General features: G+C 48.2%; 1 protein-coding gene across 2 annotated transcripts; it reads left to right on the top strand.

Moving 5' to 3' along the window:
• Positions 1-3,356: 3,356 nt before the first annotated feature.
• Positions 3,357-19,903, top strand: DAO (D-amino acid oxidase). 2 transcript variants are annotated; one of them, XM_057746108.1, is made up of 12 exons: positions 3,368-3,426; positions 7,176-7,378; positions 8,871-8,985; positions 10,260-10,336; positions 10,980-11,045; positions 12,458-12,512; positions 14,115-14,219; positions 15,135-15,217; positions 17,082-17,199; positions 18,003-18,101; positions 19,288-19,537; positions 19,617-19,635. In XM_057746108.1, exons 2-11 carry the CDS (start codon positions 7,185-7,187, stop codon positions 19,417-19,419), a joined length of 1,044 nt encoding a protein of 347 aa, XP_057602091.1. In that variant the 5' UTR covers positions 3,368-3,426; positions 7,176-7,184; the 3' UTR covers positions 19,420-19,537; positions 19,617-19,635. The 2 variants fall into 2 exon arrangements, with proteins under 2 accessions (XP_057602090.1, XP_057602091.1); XM_057746107.1 differs by having other exon boundaries at positions 3,357-3,426; positions 19,288-19,903.
• The last annotated feature ends 217 nt before the right edge of the window (positions 19,904-20,120 follow it).

Here is a 20,120-nt window from a genome sequence, read left to right on the forward strand (position 1 = left end):
GCTGTGGCACATGGGCTCAATAGTTGCAGCTCACGGGCTCTAGAGCGCAGGCTCAACAGTTGTGGTGCACAGGCTTAGTTGCTCCGCGGCATGTGGTATGTTCCTGGGGCAGGGATCGAACCCGTGTCCCCTGCATTGGCAGGCGGATTCTTACCCACTGCGTCACCTAAGAAGTCCCATGAGCCCATTTTTGTCACCCAGGTGTGTTTATGTTAACGTCCGGGGACATTCGCCCAAAGTGTTAATGGTCCCTATTTCTTAGTGGTGGGATTGGTGGCAGGTAATTAGTACTTTCTTTTTTCTACCTTCTGTATTATATACATTTATAGAGGTTACGATGATGTTAATACTTAGAAAAGTTCTAATAAAGCTAATTTCCTCTGAGAGTGTGTGGGGGTGTGTGTAGGGTTCACTGGTTATTCTCTAACTTCACCTGGCCCTCCACAGAGTTCTGCCTCATTCTCCCAGCCAAGGATCCTTTTCTTCTGGCCTGAGTGTATTTCAGAGCTGCTAGAAGGTCATGTTGTTATCAACCAGCCAGTGGGTCAGGTGAATCTTCGACTCCAACACCTTCCGCCAAATAAACAGAAATTGTTTCCAAAGGTCCTTTGTAGGCCTTCTTCTGGTATCTCCTATCAGTATGATCAGTGAACTTTGGACTTCAGAGTAGTTTCTCAGTGTCCTTGTGATCAGCAGACCAAGTAAGCCCTACAACGCTGTGGGACTAAGGGCTCATCTCGTCTACTCTTTGGGCCTCAGTTTACCCAACTGTAAAATGAGCAGATTCAATCAGCTCAGTGTTTCTCAACACTTTTCCTTTTTTAAAACAAACAAAACTCATGCTCCCTTCTAATAAATATCAAAAATCTCACATCCCTTCTACGAGATATCGTCTACTCATTCCAAGAGCTGAGAATATGCTGTGAACTTTACTTTCTATAGTTTGGATCATGGAAACAACAGGTGTCACACCACTTCATTTTCCAAAACTAAATACTGTGCTGAATTTGCTTTTTTGTACACAGCACAGAACTCTTTGAAGCAAAGGCCCACCTCTGGCCATGGGGTGTGGGAGTCCCACATCCTTGGGGCCCTTCTCAACTCTCTGTAAAGCTCTCCAGGGTGGTAGCTGAGTGTTTCAGCTCTGGACACAGACAGCCTGGGTGAGGGTCGTCAGATAAAACACAGGGTGTCCTGTATTTTTATTTGCTGCAGGTATAACACTGGGTGTCATGTGTTTTTATTTACTAGATCTGGGAACCCTAACCTGGGTTCAAGTTTGGGCTTGTGAGCCGTGTTATTATGGGCAAATTCTCTCTTTTTCTCTTTCTCTCTCTCTTTCCCTCCCCTTCCCTGCTTCCTTCTTCCTTCCTTCCTTCCTTCCTTCCTTCCTTCCTTCCTTCCTTCCTTCCTTCCTTCCTTCCCTTCTTATTTCTTTCCTTCTTTCTCCCTCTCTCCCACCATTTGTTCTTTCTAATAGTGTCAAATCCATTAATCTTTATATTTTTCAAAAAATATTTATTTGTTTATTTATTTATTTGGCTGCTCCGGCTCTTAGTTGCAACACAGAAGTTCTTCGTTGTGATGTGCAGAATCTTTAGTTGTGGCATGTGAGATCTAGTTCCCTGCCCAGGGATTGAACCCTGGCCCCCTGCATTGGGAGCACAGAGTCCTAAGCACTGGACCACCAGGGAAGTCCCCATTAATCTTAATCTTAAGTATGCAGCTTGATGACTTTTTACATAGACATACACTCCTGTAACCGCCACCTAGATTAGGGGATATATTTCTAGCATCCCAGAAAACATCCTTGTGCCCCAGAGGTAATCGTTCTTCCCATATCTTTTATCACCATCAATTAGTTCTACCTTTTCTTGGATTTCACATATATGGAAGCACGCCGTATGGGCTCTTTCCTGCCTGACTTCTTCCACTCAAAGTAGTGATTGTGAGATTCACCCAGCTGTTGTGTGTAGCAGTATTGACTTTTTTTCTTTGCTGTGTAATATTCCATGATGTGAATTGTCTGGAAACATCACAATTTGTTTGTGCATTTCAGTTGTTTCCACTTTGGGGCTATGAATGTTCTTGTGCAAGCCTTTTAGTTGATGTTTGTATTTACTTCTCTTGGGTAGGTACATAAAAGGGTTGTTGGGTTTTAGGATGGACATATGTTTAGGTATAGTGGATATTGGGAGCCAGTTTTTGAATTTCAGCTATGAAGAGAGAGTTGATAATAACAGCACTGTTAGGGCTGCTGCAAGATCAAGTACGATAATCCAGGTAAGGTATTTAGAACTGGTACGTTGAAATTCACAAAACACGTATCATTGCTGGAACGGGGAGGACATAAAGATATATGGCTACCTTTTGTTCACTTTTAAGTGTTCCCATGATGAACTTGAGGCTTGAGGAATTTCCCTAAAGTTGTGAGATATAAAAATGATACATGACATTTGTTTAAAAAATTCAAATAAAATGGAAGTCTATAAATAAAAGGTAGAGTTCACCTCATTTTTTTATTACTAAAGAAAAATACTATGCATTAGTATTTTCCATGCATTTTCTTATGTCATCTGCACATTTTTATTTGATGACGCCGAAGGTAGACGGTTAGAGGCTGGACCTTCAAAACTCCCCTAAAGGATGCCTCACCCAGAGCTGGTTGGTCCCTCTCTCTGGGCCTCAGTCTCCCCATCCATACAATGAGAAGCCCGATGCTCTCTGAGCTCTCATAATCACTGCTCCAGGTCTAGCTCTGGCAGAGGAGGGACCTGGTGTCCAGCCGTTCCTGTCTCTGGGATACAGGAGCAGAGAGCTACACATCTTTATGACCCAAACAGGAATCGAGGCTCTCCTTGGCCTCATCCACCCAGCATCCCAGAATGGCATTAGGCTGGCAGGTTAGCCCCGGGAGCCCCTGTCCTATGTCTCTGACCTCCTCTCAGGGGCTGCCAGGCTGACCACCCCCACCCTGCAGGCCAGACTCACAGTGGCTCAGGGAGCCACCCTCCCCTCCCCCAGGGTGGCAGCAGGAAGAGGGAAGAAAGGGGACCGTCTCCAGCTGGCCCGGCAGACAGACCTCCTTGTGCCCATCAGCCCTCCAAGAACCCCTATCCTCCCTCCCTCCCTCCCTCCCCCGAGGCCTGTCCGCAGGGACTTGGGATCAGCCAGAAAAGTCAGGCAACTTTTCAGGGACTGGAGCGAGGGGAGGTGAGGTCTCCCAGCCTGGCCTAGGTCCAGCCCCTGAGAGAGCTTCATGCCCAGCCCCACCCCTCGCTGTGCCCTGTCCATAACTCAGACTTTGATCCTGAGCTCCAGTCCCGGCTGAGGACAGGAGGCCCCAGAATCAGAAGCCTCCCTTTGGGAGATAGGACCCTGTGCTCACAGCAGCTGCCTGTTTCCTCCAGAAGTTTGGCACGTCAGGTGAGTAGGGGCTGGGGGGTGGGTGGCACAGAAGATCTGAGTGTCCTCCCAGTGTCAACAGAGAAGGTCCACATTGGAGCCTGATGCAGGTGACAACCTTGCAGGGACCGCAGGTAAGAACCTTCATCTCTCCAAGCCTCAGTTTCCTCATCTGGAAGATAAGGGTTAGAACTCACTTTTTTCCAGGGTTAATCTGAGTATGAAAAGAGGTAATGACCCTAAAGGGCTTAGCACGGAACTGGGCACATAGCAAATACTCAGTAAATGGTAATCATTATTACTATTTGGAGGGGCTGGTAGCTGGTAGCCTGGTTTTCCAGCGTTTATAGACTCTGTTCCATTTTAAAAGATAAACTGTGAAACTTCATAAGAGGTAGCCATATGGAGCTGATTATATTCATTCAAATACCTTACCCGTGACTTGATTTAAAAAAAAAAAGTCTTTCCTTTTTTTTTGCGCATGTAGCCATCCAAGGCATGAGCTGCTTCAAAGTCCATTCTAGGGACAGGAAGTTTATAAGCAAACAAATACAGGACTGAAAAGTGAGCAGAAAGTGTCAGGTGCCAATTTCTTGCTGGCCGCCTAAAGAGCTCTATGGTGCCATGCAGAAAGCTCAGATAGAACTGGGTCCAGATCCGAACGCTGTCCCGCACGGGCTGTGTGACTTTGGGGGAGTGACTTCCTCCTCTCCCTGAACCTTAGTCCCACGTCTGTAGAACCTCTTAGAGCAGTTGAGAGGATAAAGCAAGAGGATGTCTGTACTGCATCTATACGTGTCTGGGAAGTGGCAGACGGCCAAAACCCCCTTCGTACTCCACCAATATGCAGACATTATAATTATACGCACACACACACAAATGTAATAACCCCAGCTGTTTGCATCTTCCTGAATGCACACTCCAAGCATGCTTGTTTGAAGTAATGGCATAAAGCATAAAACTGCAACACTAATAAAAACATCAGCAAAAACAAGAAGATGGTTGAACAATAACAGAGCTGTGTACAAACGAGTCCAGGAGCTCACTACCCACATATATGAATGATTTTACTGGAGGCTGGGTCTGTCAGATCCTACAGTCTGACTGTCAGTTCTGATAAGAACCTTATGCATTTATATTCCACTTTAACACACACACAGTTGTTACAATCAGTATCAAATCTGATTCATTTATTTAACTAATTAATTGACGTAGGACACACATTTTCCCTTCTCAGTTCTATGCCTACCACCAACACAATAAAATTCCTATACTCGTTGTATTTCATGTCTTTTTCACTGCAGGACAAGGAAGGCTTGGCTGTTTTTTTTCACTTGCTTAATTTGATGGTTTTTTAAATTGTGGAATTAGCAGGGGGTGTAAGCACACAGCCTTGAGAGTCAGGCCGGCTTGGGCTCTGCTTCTCACTAGCTGGTGCCAGAGCCTCAGTTGCCTCATCTGTAAAATGGGCATAAAGACAACCCCAAGGGTTGTTAGAAGATTAAAGTAGATAATGCATGTCAAGTTCTTAGCACAATGAGTGACACATCCTAGAAGCTGAAAAGCCAGCAGCTGTGATTGTAATCTCCCCACTGCCACACCTTTTCATTCACAGAGACTTTAAAACCCCAAGACTCTACAAATTTTTTTAACACAAACGTGTGACTTTGACTGAGTGGCTCCCCTTCTGTGAAGCTCAGTTTCCCCTTCTGCATGATGCTGTCTTGCTCATCTTTAGAATTTTAGACATTGGAGAAACTGAGCCCCACGCTGTGACTTGTCCCTCTTTGTCTTGGTCAGTTGGTTCCAGAAGTTGCTCTGGGTCCCCCCTCATGCTCTTCTCTTGGGCATATGCCACTGCTTCTAACCAGAGGCTTTGCCACGCCTGACCAGCCTTGTTATTGGAGACGTGTCATGTGATGGCTTTGGTCTGAAGTCTCTCTCCCTGCCCAGAAACGTCTTGCTCAGCCAAGTGAAGTGACTTGCCCAGGGTCACATGGCTGGTGTGTGCCAGATCCAGGCTGTCTAACCCCCAGCCTGAGCTGTTGCTACCACCTCTCCAAGCCACACCACCTCCCGGGTTCATTATGGGGAATTTGGAAAATACAGGAAAACCCTCTATTCCTGCCTTCTTATTGTCAATGTACAAAAGTGGTCAAATCTCCAGAGGTTATGCAGAGACAAAAAGCCCAGAGAGGGGAAGTAACTTGGCCACAGTCACACAGCGAGCCGATAGTGAAGCCAGATCTGACTCTCTCTCCTTCCTCTCTCCTCCTCCTCAGCCAGTGTTCTTTCCATTGTTATTTTCAAGGTGCTGGGGGACAGAAGGAGGCCACCACAGATTGAGGACAGGCCCTGGACCAGGAACTTTCACCAGGCTAGTCATTTAATCTTCAGGCTGACCCCGTGAGATGGGGATTAACCCTATTTCACAGCTGAGGACATTGCGTCTCCTGAGGCACAGGATGTGGGGGGGGGGGAGGGGAGGGGCCCCTGAGAGGGTCCCCCTGCCACCAAGCCCAGGCTCGCGGCTGGAAGGAGAATCACCCAGAGGAATGATGATTTCCATTTTTGGTTTTATCTCCAGCTTGGCTGCCAAAACGCCAACAGAGTCCAGTTCTCGTGGGCTGGAGCCATTTTCCCCTTTACAAAACTAGGCCATATTGAGAATGTCCTGCTGCTTGGGGCCACAGGCCACAGTTGCCAGGAGGCGAGGTCTGTGGGAGGAGAGTTGTGAGCAGAGAGGAGGGAAAGTTGAATTTGGCCCTTCCGGGCACAAAAAGTCCCCTTGTTCTGCCTTAGCAGGAGCCGGCAGGATGTTTCCCTGCTGTGCAGGCCCAAGCAGCTTCAAGGTCAAAAGCTAGTAGGTCTTCTAAACTTCCGAGGACCCAGCCAGCCCAGCACCCTAAGGCAGGCCTGGAGGGGATGCGCTGAAGATCTGAGTTCTGAGGCCAGACATTGTGTCTAATATGCTCACAGCTGCATCCACTAGCTGCCAGCTTGGCACACAGTAGGTGTGCAGTAAATGTGTATCGAGTTTATTTGAATTAAAATTAAATCCTGGCAGCACCATTTACTGGCTCTGTGACCTTGGGTCAGTTACTCCACCTCTCTGAGCCTTCCTTTCCTCATCTGTAGAATGGAGCCAATGACACCAGCCCCTACCTTGTGAGAATGTTGGGAGACTTAGAGGAAATGGCGCATGGGAAGCACTTAGCACAGAGGCTGGCACACATTAGGTGCTCCACAAATGTCAGGAAGTCACTTCTTTTGCACTAGACACGTGTTAAGCTTTTTACATTTGTCATCTTGTGAAAACTCCCATCTACTCCCTGAGGCATGAGTTATTTTTCTCATTTTCCAGAAAAAGAATTTGAGGCTTGAGAAGCATCTTGCCCAAGGTTATGGCCAGCAGACAGCAGAGCTGAGATCTGAGATTTGAAGTCCATTATCCTCACCATCAGACCACCCAGCCTACAGTTGGCCAGGCACTCTGCTAGGTCCTTTTTATTTTCCCAGCCTGAGACAGGGTACTCAAGGAGGCTCCCCAGAGAAAGCTGCATCACGTACTGGCTGTGTGACCTTAGGCAAGTTGCCTTACCTCTCTGTGCCTCAATTTTTCCATGTGTGAGGGTCACTGGGTGGATCAAGGATAAAAAGGGCTGGGCAGCATCTGGCATCTTCTAAGCCATCAGTGGATGGCAGCGATGGCGGTGATGACAATGGAGGTCCTGGTGGTAGTGACACACCTCAACCCTTCCCTCCTGCAGGCTGGCACGATGCACGTGGTAGTGATCGGAGCGGGCGTCATTGGGCTGTCCACCGCCCTCTGCATCCATGAGCGCTACCACTCGGTCCTGCAGTCGCTGGATGTGAAGGTCTATGCAGACCGCTTCACCCCCCTCACCAACACTGACGTGGCTGCTGGCCTCTGGCAGCCCTACCTCTCCAAGCCCAGCAACCCAGAAGAGGCGTGAGTGAGGGTCCCAGAGAATGGCCCGAGGGTGGAGGGGCTGCATCACCAAGAACAACCCTTCGTGGAGGCTCTGGCCTGACATGCTATAAAGACAATAGGAATAAATATTAAATCCCTGCTGTGGGCCAGACAGCTGCTACACTTGATTGTGGCCGAAAGGCTGAGAAACCGGATGGAGGCTTTGTCTCCATCCCTCCCCTAAAGCAGGTAGCCATCGATGCTCAATGCATCCGTCCATCAGGAATGTCTCTAAGTGAGTGGATGGATGTTCAGGTTTAGCAAAGAAGCGGTAGAGGTCATTGTTAGTTTAGAAACCGCCCGCTGCTTCAACTAAGGAACCCTCAAATGAATAACAGCTCGAACGGAAGTTTCATTCTTATGCCCATAAATTCCAAAACCAATATTCCTGATCGGTGGGTGGCAATTCAAGGGCCCAGCCTCCTTCCAGCTCGTGGCTCTGCCATCCTGCTCGTGGCTTCCGATGTTGCCATGGGCCGGTGCCTGCGGAAGGAGCCCAGCGTGAGGACCAGTTGGGAGGAGGCTTTAGGGTCTGTTGGCCAGAATGCAGCCACATGGCCACACCTATCTACAAGGGAATCTAGGAAATGTTATCGAGCTCTGTGCCCCGGGGGAAGAGGAAGTGTTCAGAAACAGTGAGCGACGTCTGCCACTGGCATTTACAGTGGCGGCTGCCCAGAGTGAGCCTGAACCACGGGGCTCGCAGTCCCCAAAGCGGTCAAGGCTTTCATTTAAACTTGTGGCTACATGATCCCAAGCCAGAGGTAGGCTCCAAATGGTTGTGTTGGAGCATCCTTTTTTTTATTTTTTTTATTTTTATTTTTTATGGCACACGGGCTTATTTGCTCCGCTGCATGTGGGATTTTTCCTGGAGCTGGGATCAAACCCATGACCTCTGCAATGGCAGGCGGATTCTTAACCACTGCGCCACCTAGGAAGCCCCTCCTTTTTTTTTAAAAAAGTTTTTATTGAAGTATAGTTGATTTACAATGTTGTGTTAACTTCTGCTGTACAGCAAAGTGATTCAGTTGTACTTACAGATATATACATTTTTAAAAATATTCTTTTCCCCTATGGTTTGTCATAGGATATTGAATACAGTTCTCTGTGCTATATAGCAGGACCTTGTTGCTTATCCATTCTATGTATAACAGCTTACATCTGCTAACCCCAAACTCCCACTCCATCCCTCCCCCCACCCCCTCCCCCCTTGGCAACCACAAGTCTGTTCTCTATGGTGATGGAGCATCCTTTGCTTCCCCTCTTCTCTATCCTATTGATGGAGAAATATTAGAAAGTTTGGGGAGGGGTAAGACCTGTAGCGTTTGGGTCACTGCAGAGTGAACGTGGTGGATTTCTGGGTTTGAATACATCCCACCAGCCTGATCACAACCCCATGCAAGCCGACCCTTGGAGCTTTCTTGTCCAGCTCAGGGTATTAGGTGACTGAGACTCTGGGGGATCCTTCCAGGCACTGGAACCAGCAGACCTTCAACTATCTCTTGAGCCACATCGGTTCTCCCAACGCTGCAAGCATGGGCCTGGCCCCAGTCTCAGGCTATAACCTCTTCCGTGAAGCCGTTCCGGTGAGTGAGGAGTCCTTGATCACAGAGGGTAGGCAGAGCCTTAATCACAGACCAGGGAGTGGCGGGGGTGGGGTGGGGTGGTACTTTGAGCCTCTTAAGCAAAGACTCCTGCATTCAAAACAGGTTTACTTTGATTTCTATTTTTGCTTTAAAAAATTATTTTTGTTTTCAATTCTGTTATTAAATTGGCAGAGATCAAAGAATCTTCTGATGAACCAGGGGAACTAGCCTTTCCTTGAGTGGTATGGGTAAAACTCAGACACCTCCTGGAGTGGTGGTCACTTGATGCTGAAGCCAAAAGGTTTCCTGCTTCCCTGGAGGTCCCAGAACTTTCCATCAAGATGGACTAAAACACTCACCCTGGCACAGACTTCTATAGTCCTTACCATGTGCCAGGCCCTGTCCTAACCACTTTATAACTAGTGACTCATTTAATTCTCATCATAACCAGGAAGTAAGTGCTATCATTGTCCTCCTTTTGCAGATGAGAAACTAGAGGCTCCGAGAGATGGGGTAACTTACTTGAGCTCACAAAGCTTTAAGTGGCAGAGCTGGAATTTGAACCCAGGCTGTCTGTGACTCCGTGGTGCCCTGTGTGTTATGAAAGGCACAGCTGTGGGGGATGTTCTCAGGTTGTTTAGAGAGGGTGGTCTGGCTGGGTGCCCAGAATCTCATGCCAGTTCTCCCAGGTTTATTCAGTGTTTAGCACTGTGCTAAGGGCATTACTTTCATTATCTGTTACCTTCCAGGAGTGATTATAATCTCCAACATACAGACAAGAAAACTGAGTCTCAGAGAATTCAAGGTGGTCAGTGGTGAGGCCAAAATCTCCCCCAGCTTGTCTGACTCACCTCTCTGCTACCCCCACTCCCATCCCTTGGTGACCTTCACTGTTGCCCCTTTTTTTCTCTTGTATTTATGACCCTTGCCCTATCACTCATCCTCAGCGTTATTCTTACCCATCAGATAGCATCATGCTTAAGAACATGGACTCTGAAGCCAAACTCTGTGGATTCAAATCTCAGCACCACAATTTATTAGCTGTGTAACCTTAAACAAGTTACTTAACCTCTCTGAGCCTCAATGGGACCATCTGTAAAATGGGACTAAAAGTAGTATCTACCTCAGTGCATTGTTGTGAAGATTAAATGGACTGGTATGAGTAAAATGCTTGGAACCGTGCTTTACACACAATAAACAACATATATTTTTGTTATTATTGTTCTGATTGGTGTTCATCAATCCCTGTGCTGCCTTCTCCTCTTCCTCTAAAGGACCCTTACTGGAAGGATATAGTTCTGGGATTTCGGAAGCTGACTCCCAGAGAACTGGACATGTTTCCTGATTACAGGTAAGGTTATTGTCATGGGTGAAGGGGCTGAGGCCCCACAATTCAGATAGACTTGTCCAGAAAATGGAGGCACCAAATTTCCTGTTCCATCCCAGGCCTAGAGCCTCTGGTACCCGGGTCTCCCAGTGCTCCGTCCAGCTCCTTCCAAGAGCCCACACACCCAAACCATGCCTTAGACTATGGAGGTAGGGGATGTGGAATCGAAGATCTCAAGCCCAGAAATTCCATACCACTATCCTATTTGTGGATGAGGCAACTGAGCTTCAGAGAGGCCAAATCACTTCCCTAGGTCACACAGCCAAGTGACCACAATGGGATTCCAACCCTGTCTAAACCTCTCTATTCTTTTCTCTACAGCCTGATGTCTCTCTGGTCCTCTCCTCATCTCACCCCATGTCTGAATCCTCTCTACAGATGCACATCAGTTTCCATTTGCACACCCCAATGTTAGGGATGGCTTCGATAGAAAATGCTTCCTTGCTTTGAGTGAAAAACCACTTCCCCTTTGAATGTAACCCAGTGGGCCTTGCTCTACCCTTTGGGGACCCAAAGAATGTGACAGCTCCCACCTCCCTTTGATAGCTTTCAAATACAGCTCTGATTCTGATCCTCTATTCCCACCTTTTGCCTACTGTGATTCTAGCTATGGCTGGTTCAACACAAGCCTGATTCTGGAGGGGAGGAGGTATCTGCAGTGGCTGACTGAAAGGTGAGATTTTTAGCTTTACTTTGAGGAAAGCACCTCACAGGGACCAGAGCTGTAGAGAATCATAGTTCAGGGGATTTGTCTTTGTATTGACCAACCCCAAATGCTGATGAAAACCTTTAGGTTTGGTGGGAGCTATCCTTGGTCCTGACCAGCTCTGTGCGCTAAGGCAGTGGTTTCCGTACCTGGTTGGAACCATCTGAGAAGCTCTTTACATGTGATGTTTATTATTGGCCTCACTGAAATCTGCGATGTTAGTGTAATAGATTTAAATAGATTCTCCTAAGTTTTCTAGATATATTTACATCATCTACAAAACATAAGTTGGCTTTTATTTTTACACCTCATTCTTTTTTACTTGTCTAACTGCTCAGGCCAGTACCTCCAGAATAACACTAATACAGATAATAGTGGATGTCCCTGTCTTGTTCCTTATGTTCATAGGAATTGTGTAGTGTTCTAAATTAGCAAACATTAGCTTGAGAGATGCAATTTGTATTTATATTCACATACATTCACATGAAGGAAGATTCCACAGATATCCTATATATTATTATTTTACTAAGATTTTTAAAAATCTAGAGTGGATGGTGGCTTTTATTAAATGACTTGGGGAGGTTTTTAAAAACATAGACTTCAGGATCCCACTTTATATCTACCGAATCAGATTCTCTGGAGTGGGGCTCAGAAATTTGTATTTTAGGAAGTTTCCCTGAGTAATTGTCATTATAGCCAGGTTTGGAAACCATTGTATTAAAACATGGTAATGTCTGCCAACTTCGGGACACTTAGGACTCCTGCCCAGCCTCTTCCAGGAAAGAATGCTCCCAGTTTTTCTATCTTGTGGAAACCATGTGGATAAAATAATCCTGATATTATGCTTTAGCTTCTATATAGTTTACTTCCTATTCTTTTAATGTTTCTACTCTATTCCTAATAGTGACGTATGTTTTTTCTCTGTGAAATTTAGGGGGAGACGTGGGTGCCCCCAGCCCACCTCTTTCCTCATGCTTTGCTTCTAACAAAGGATCATTCAACATTGGTCCAACCCTGTCCCTCCTTCACTCTGCATCTCATCCCCATTTACTACCAGCATCATGGTAGTAAGAGGCCTGGGTCTGAGTTTCAGTCCCATCATTGACTCATAGTATGACCTTCAGCAAGGCCTTTCTCCCCTCCCCATCTGCCCAATGAGGGGCTTGGACCATCTCAGTTTTCCCAAGGGACATTTCATGGACCACTAGTCCACCAAGGTATTGATGAGCTGACTGAACTACATAGCCATGTTCTCAAGTACCATCCTGTGGGACCAACATCCACAAAGGTTCTTTGGGAAATGTCCCCCATGCCACCCTCTTGGAGGGATCAGATAGAGAACGGAACACTGGATTTTTTGATGTGTTTGATCATCCCAGGTTAACTGAGAGGGGAGTGAAATTCTTCCTGCGGAAGGTGGAGTCTTTTGAGCAGGTGAGCTGAAGGGCTGGAAGGGGCTGGATGTGGGAGAGAAAAAAAGAGGGGAGGACTTTGCTTCCTGTTGCGGGGTTGGGAGGGGGCCTTCTCAGGCTACCAAGGTCCCTTTGAGGCCTGTCCCAGACTCTAGGCCTATTTTTAATCTCAGAAGGACTCAGGCATTCTGCCTTGATGTTGATGACGGAAGCAAAGGGACAGTAGGACCATGGTCACCATTAGGGGCTAATCTGTATCTGAGCCTCAGTGAGTTCTAGGGCCAGAGAGCTGGCTGCCTCTTCTCAGTATCAGCTGCACCCAGCCCCAAATTCCAGATGCTTGGGTGCTCCCTACCAACATCTGGGTTGAAGTTCCTACAAAGCCAAGGGCCTCCACTGACTTACCTGCAGAGTGACACCACCATCAATAACAATGGCAGTAGCAGCTACCGTCAGCAGGCCCTGGCCATGTACCAGGAGCTTTGCTGTATGACTTCAGTCAATCCCAGCACCCCGAATAGTGCTTGGCACATGGAAGACTCTTGGTACCTGCAGCCACTAACCGGTATGAGCATCTGCTCTAGGTCAAGCCCTGATGGGCACTTGGAATATACAGTTGACTTGGACACAGCTCTCAATCCCAATGGGCTCACAGTCCATTGTGGCAAACACTGGCTCATGAAAAACAGCAGTGTGTCCCAGGACTGACCTGTGGGGGGAGTCACTGGGGCAGGGTTGGGGGTTCGGGTGCCCATGATGCTACAGCCTTAAATTATGGGGCATCCCACACAATACATGGAGCTGCGGTTTCCAGTGTGCCTTCTGCAGATGTCTTGGCAGAGTGGAAGGCAAGAGAATGAAATAAAAAGAAGTCAGGGACTTCCTAGGTAGCGCCGTGGTTAAGAATGTGCCTGCCAATGCAGGCGACACAGGTTTGATCCCTGGTCCAGGAAGATCCCACATGCCTTGGAGCTACTAAGCCTGTGCGCCACAATTGAGCCTGCACTCTAGAGCCTGCGAGCCACAGCTATTGAGCCCATGTGCTGCAACTACTGAAGCCCGCGAGCTTAGAGCCTGTGCTCCACAACAAGAGAGGCCACCACAATGAGGAACCCACACACCACAGTGAAGAGTAGCCCCCACTCGCCACAACTAGAGAAAGCCCGTGTGCAGCAGCAAAGACCCAACACAGCCAATAAATAAATATATATACATATGCAGTTTTTAAGAAAAAAAAAGAAGTCAGAAGAAGGGAGAAAACTATCTCTACATCTTTTCTGACTTCTTCTAGAAGGTTCCAAGAAGGTTTCCCCTTTCCATAGTACTCCTTTCCAAACACTTTTATAGGCAGAGGCACACTGGCGCCTCACAGCAGCCTATGATCAGATACCACCAGCCCCATTTTACAGCTAAGGAATCTGAACCTTGAGGAGGTGATGGGACATTTCTGAGGTCACACAGTAGGTAAATGGCAGAACGGGATTTGGAGGCAGGTCCATGGATTCCTCACTGAGCCCCCTCCTAGCTGTTCCACAGGGAGCAGAGAGTTGCAGGGTGGGAGGAGGCAAAGGATACTAGGGTCCTCACCCCCTCCCATCCCACCTGCCCTATTGGTTGCTACCAGGTGGCAAGAGGAGGCGCGGATGTGATTATCAACTGCACTGGGGTGTGGGCTGGGGCGTTGCAACCAGATCCCCTGCTGCAGCCGGGCCGGGGGCAGATCATTAAGGTGAGTCTGAAGGTGAGGGGTGAGCTTTTTGTTGACAGATTGTTTCTGCCTGCTTATTTCATCTCCAAAGATAGAGGCTGAATCGGGGACATCTGTTAGAGGCACTCCCCAGTCTTCAGGGAATTTGCATGTTAAAGAAACAAGAAGAGCCCATAGGACCTTCCCAAGCATATTTGTTTTGGGGCAGGGTTCTTCTTAATAGTAAAGCGTGTGTGTGTGTGTGTTTGTCCATTTGTGGGAGCTGCCTATGTCTGTATCATAATAAAAAGAGCAAACGTTTATGGAGTGTCTACTAAGTGCCAGACACAGACCCGAGCACTTCATTGGGTTAATTAATTTGATCCTCACTGCAACCCTTTGAGATGGATACTATCACATCACCATCGCCATCTTACAGATGGGGAAACTGAGGCATGGAGGACTTAAGTAATACGTACAAGTTTACACCACAGTAAGCGGTGGAACTGGGACTAGAACCCAAGCAACCTGGTTTAAGAGCCCGGGTGTGTAAGCATTGTTCCACCCCATGTCTCACTGTGTGTGTGTGCATGTGCCTGAGGCACACCTGTTTGTGGCTACGTGTGCACATGTGTGCCCACGTGAGGGTACCGGAGTGCATCCACAGCTATGTGTGTTCCCGAGGTGAGCTAATGTGTATGTGCTTCTACACACGTGTGTTGGCCTATTCTGGGGATGAGAATGTGTGATGCTTCAAGGACCGGGGTGGCTCTCAATCAGGGCAGCTCTTCCTGCAAAAGCAAGCAGTCAGGTGCAGACTTGGGACCGAGGAGTCATGGGACAGCTAAAGAATGACTTTGCCACTGTTGTCAGAACGTCTGGTCACAGAGGGGAGCAGGGGAAGGGAGCTCACTGAGTTAACTCTCCTGATGAGACTTCTCTGTCCTCAATCAACAGGTGGATGCCCCATGGATGAAGCACTTCATTATCACCCATGACCCAGAGAGAGGCATCTACAAGTCCCCATACATCATCCCGGGGTAAACATCTGACATTGTAGGGTGGAAGAGGAAGCACTTCCTGCTCTTTTTATGTCCTCGCTGCTGGCCCCAGGGCTCTTTCTGGCTTAGTCTTTTTTTTTTTTTTCCTTCATTTGGTCTTCGTTGCTATAAGCAGGCTTTCTCTAGTTGCGGTGAATGGGAGCTGCTCTTCTTTGTGGAGCACAGGCTCTAGGCGTGCAGGCTCAGTAGCTGTAGTGCAGGCTCGGCAGTTGTGGTGCATGGGCTTACTTGCTCCCTGGCATGTGGGATCTTCCCCGACCAGCGATCGAATCCGTGTCCCGTGCATTAGCAGGTGGATTCTTAACCACTGTGCCACCAGGGAAGTCCCTCTTGCTTAGTCTTTTCAGGTTTTTTCCTCCAGTATTTTTAAGTGAAGTTGAACCACTAAACCTCTGGGAAGGCAGGACTCAGCCTTAACTGGGCTTTTTTTTTTGACCACAATACATGGCTTGTGGGATCCCTGACCAGGGATCAAACCCGGGTCCTGGGTGGTGAAAGTGCAGAGTTCTAACCACTGGACCACCAGGGAATTCCCCTGGGCTCCTGGGCTCTATCTTGACCATGATTAGGGATGACAGTGGCGGTGATGGTGGAGACAAAGGTGCTGGATGTGACGGCAGTGACGCCAGCAGTGTTGGCAGTGGTGGTGGGATGATAATATTGTTGACAGAGGAATTGTGGTAGTGGAGATGGTATTGTTATCGATCAGGAGATCAGTGTTGATGGTGGTGAGTGGGAGCTGGGGGTGGTAGCTGTGCTGCTGAAGATGACTCTATCAATGATGACTTTTAATAATATGGCAGAGATGACAGTCACAAAGGCCATGTTAATGTGGTGACTGTGCTGTCTCAATGGCGATGTTCGTGGTGTGGCGAAGATGGTGGTATCAATGTCGATGCTAATGGTGGTGGCGGAAATGGTGAATGGAATTGATGGTGATGATATATTAATGGTAGCAAGGAAGGCAGTAGTGAAGATGCTGTTGTTGATGGAGGTGACCATATTTTCCCCAGATTTATTGAGATATAATTGACATCTAACATTGGGTACATTTAAAGTGTACATGATGATTCGATATATGTATATGGTGGGAAATGATTAGCACAATAAGGTTAGCTAACACCTCCATCAACTCACGTAACTACCGTTCTTTGTGGGTGTTGTGAGAACCTTTAAAATCTACTCTCTTAGCAACTCTCAAGTATACCACCCGGTAATGTAAACTATCATTACCATGCTGTACATTAGAAGGAACAACAAAGAGGACAGTGATGTTAGTGGTGATGGTGGAGGTGGTGGCAGTTGATGGTGATGACAGTGGAAATTGCTGTGATGTTGATGGTATCATTAGCAGGGATGATAATGGTTTTTTTTTTTACTTTTTTATTTAATATTTTAACTTTACTGGGGTAGAGTTGATTTACAATATTGATTTCATTTCAGGTGTACAGCAAAGTGATTCAGTTATACATATACATATATCCATTCTTTTTTAGATTCTTTTCTTATATAGGTTATTACAGAATATTGAGTGGAGTTCCCTGTGCTACGCAGTAGGTCCTTGTTGGTTATCGATCTTATACATAGCAGTGTGTGTGTGTGTGTGTGTGTGTGTGTGTGTGTGTGTTTTCATCCCAAGCTCCTGATGTATCCCTCCTTCCCCCCCACCCCAAGTGTCCCCTTTGGTAACCATAAGTTTGTTCTCGATATTTGTGGGGTGATAATGTTGGTGTTGATTTAGGCAAACGTGGTAAAGGTGAGCACGGCGACCACCCGCCCCCCGCCTCCTTTATCTCAAAGGCTTCGTTTTCCTTCATCCTTGACCCTGCCCACTTTTACCTAGCATCCAGGCAGTGACTCTTGGAGGCATCTTCCAGCTGGGGAACTGGAGCGAGACAAACAATATCCAGGACCACAACACCATTTGGGAAGGCTGCTGCAGACTGGAGCCCACACTGAAGGTGAGGTGGGGAGACGTATCAGTGCCCTAGACCAGGGTCCTCGCAGCGTGATCAGAAAGACACTTGAGGATGGGAAGATACCATGGCTGAGATAATTGGGCAAAGTAACTCCAACAGGGGACTGTGGATTATACCAGAAATTGACAATGTACAGGGAAATCCTTGCTGTGAGCTGATGAAACTCATCTGGTCATGGCTAAGAGTTACTCTCTCTTGAGATGACATCTCCCAAACACCTCAGTCTGTCTTCACAAGGAGCAGACGTATTTGTGGCAGAAATCTCAGTTTTCACATTTGCCTCTAGCAGTGATGACAATTGATGGTGGTGAAGGTGGGGACGGAAGTAGTGGTTGGTGTTGATACTGATGAAATGCACGGGACCGCCCTCGCGGTCCAGCAGTTGGGACTCCAAGCTTGGGAGCATGGGCTCCATCCCCGGTCGGGGAACTAGGATCCTGCATGCCACACGGCGTGGCCAAAAAAAAGAAAAAAGAAAACGCTGAAGGTGGCGATGATGATGGTGTTGAGGCGATATCACGGTGGTGGCTGGTGGAGATGGTGGCTAACAAAGATGGGATCGTTGATATAACTGGCGGTGAGATGGTAGTCCTGATAGTAGGGATGCTGGTGGCCGATAAAGGTGGTGATCATCTTAGATGTAATTAACAAAAGTGACTAAGATAGTGGTGGTGGTGGTGATGGTAATGAGGTTCCAAAAGTTAACTCTCTATCACCTAAAAGGGTATCAGAGAAAAACAACAACAACAACAACAGAGGTGAATCACCAACACTTTTCTTTCCAGGATGCAAAAATTGTTAGTGAATGGACTGGCTTCCGGCCAGTACGCCCCCAAGTTCGACTAGAAAGAGAACAGCTTCAAGTCGGAGCTTCAGACACAGAGGTATGCTCTCCTGGCAAGGAAAGCAATGCCCTTCCCCCACTCCTAAGAAGGCTCTGGCATTTCCAGAGGGACAGTCATGCTGACCTCAGGTGGAGGCAGTGGTGGATAATATCCCCTTCTCTATAAATGAGGAAACTGAGGCTCAGTGATGGTAAAGGGCCTGCTTAAGGTTACATAGAGGGCAGTGACTCAGTTTGCTAGAGGCTGTGGTCGAGTAGAAGGAACAGGAGAGTTCACTGAGCATATACTTTGTGTCCATGACAAGAACGACCTAATGGAATCTCCCCTGCAGATCTTTGGGATAGGGACTGTTGTCCTGATGCTTCAGATAAGCAAACTGGGGTTGCCGGAAGTGGAAGTCAACTTGCCTACATCAGACCAGTGATGAGGGGCAAGGCTGGGATATGACTTGAATTTGAGTCCGGAGCCGTTTCCCAGATGCCCACGTTGTGGCTGCCCCATCGTCTCTTGGGGGTCCCCTCTCATGTCCTCTCTCATGGGGTAGGAATTGGCCTTATTGAAATGGCGGGAGTTGCCCCAGGCTGAAGGAATCTAGGTCACCCTTCCTCCTTTATTCCAATCCTATGGGATGTATGTGTGTATAGGAGAGTTTCCTATATGTGTCGTGTGTCAACAGAGGATTGTGTGTCTATCTGTAGAGAGGTCGTGTGTGTGTACGTGGCAGTGGGGTCGAGGGTAGAGTCATATATAGGGTTTAACTCTCTGAAGATGGTTTCAGCTTTGAAAAAGCCCCCTGGGGTCTTGCCCTCTCTCCAGAGTCCATCCATACTGTGCCCCCCTGCTTTTCTTTGGTGGGTAGAAGAGTCTACCTATTAACACAGGAGGTTCAGCTGTCCAGAGCAGGATGGGATCAACGAAAGTGATTTAGAGAACTTCAAATAATTTGATGGGGGTGGGGGGCAGGGATCTCTGACCTCAAGTTCCAGATGATTCTGCTTGTCCTGTGCTGAGTGCTTAAAGCAGGTCTGCCTCCTAAATAGAGGAGGAGTCTAGGGTGTTGACCTGCAGCTCCCCAAACACTCCCCCTGATTTCTCTTCCCTGGGTTCCCACCATCCTACCAGGGTACCAGGAGGAGGTCTGGTACCATCAGGCTTGGCTAGGATACCTCAGGAAGCTCATGAATCTTCTAGAGCAGACCTGGGTCTTCTCTCTTGCCCCTCCCAGGTCATCCACAACTATGGCCATGGAGGCTACGGGCTCACGATCCACTGGGGCTGTGCCCTGGAGGTGGCCAAGATCTTTGGGAAAATCCTGGAAGAAAGGAATTTGCTCAGGATGCCACCATCCCACCTCTGAAGACGCCAGTAACCACCGCCTCCCGCACAAAATATCCCTGCTCCCTTCAGCCAGCTAAACATTGTACCCATCTCTTACCACCCACCCCACCCCTGATCATTTTTGCAAGAAGCACAAGGTGAGAGGAAACCACAAGCTCAGTTCCTGGAGGAGAGTCCGGCCCTCATGGATGACAGAGGTCTCTCCACCTTCTCCAGGCCTGGCATTAAGAAGAACAGCTGTTCATGGGAGGCTGTTATCCCATGAGTCCTCAGAGGAAGAAAAATGCAGAAAATCCAACTGGTGAGGGAGCTCTGAGTGAGGGAGGCTATGGGGGAGCCCCGAGTGAGGGAGGGTGTGAGGGAACCCCGGGTGAGGAAGGTGTGAGGAGCCCCGAGTGAGGGAGGGTGTGAGGAGCCCCGAGTGAGGGAGGGTGTGGGGAGCCCCGAGTGAGGGAGGCTGTGGGGAGCCCCGAGTGAGGGAGGGTGTGAGGAGCCCCGAGTGAGGAAGGTGTGAGGAGCCCCGAGTGAGGGAGGGTGTGAGGAGCCCCGAGTGAGGAAGGTGTGAGGAGCCCCGAGTGAGGGAGGGTGTGAGGGAACCCCGAGTGAGGAAGGTGTGAGGAGCCCCGGGTGAGGGAGGGTGTGAGGGAACCCCGGGTGAGGGAGGGTGTGAGGGAACCCCGGGTGAGGGAGGGTGTGAGGGAACCCCGGGTGAGGGAGGGT

Source organism: Hippopotamus amphibius, chromosome 8, assembly GCF_030028045.1.
Source record: "Hippopotamus amphibius kiboko isolate mHipAmp2 chromosome 8, mHipAmp2.hap2, whole genome shotgun sequence".
Taxonomy (NCBI): Eukaryota; Metazoa; Chordata; class Mammalia; order Artiodactyla; family Hippopotamidae; genus Hippopotamus; species Hippopotamus amphibius.

What these genes read in the sequence shown, in the direction of transcription:
- DAO (XM_057746107.1), top strand. Translation starts at nt 7,185, where the DNA reads ATGCACGTGGTAGTGATCGGAGCGGGCGTCATTGGGCTGTCCACCGCC. An exon ending in AGGTGGAGTCTTTTGAGCAG is followed by an intron (nt 12,513 to 14,114) that starts GTGAGCTGAAGG and finishes GGTTGCTACCAG; the next exon opens with GTGGCAAGAGGAGGCGCGGA. An exon ending in TCGGAGCTTCAGACACAGAG is followed by an intron (nt 18,102 to 19,287) that starts GTATGCTCTCCT and finishes TGCCCCTCCCAG; the next exon opens with GTCATCCACAACTATGGCCA.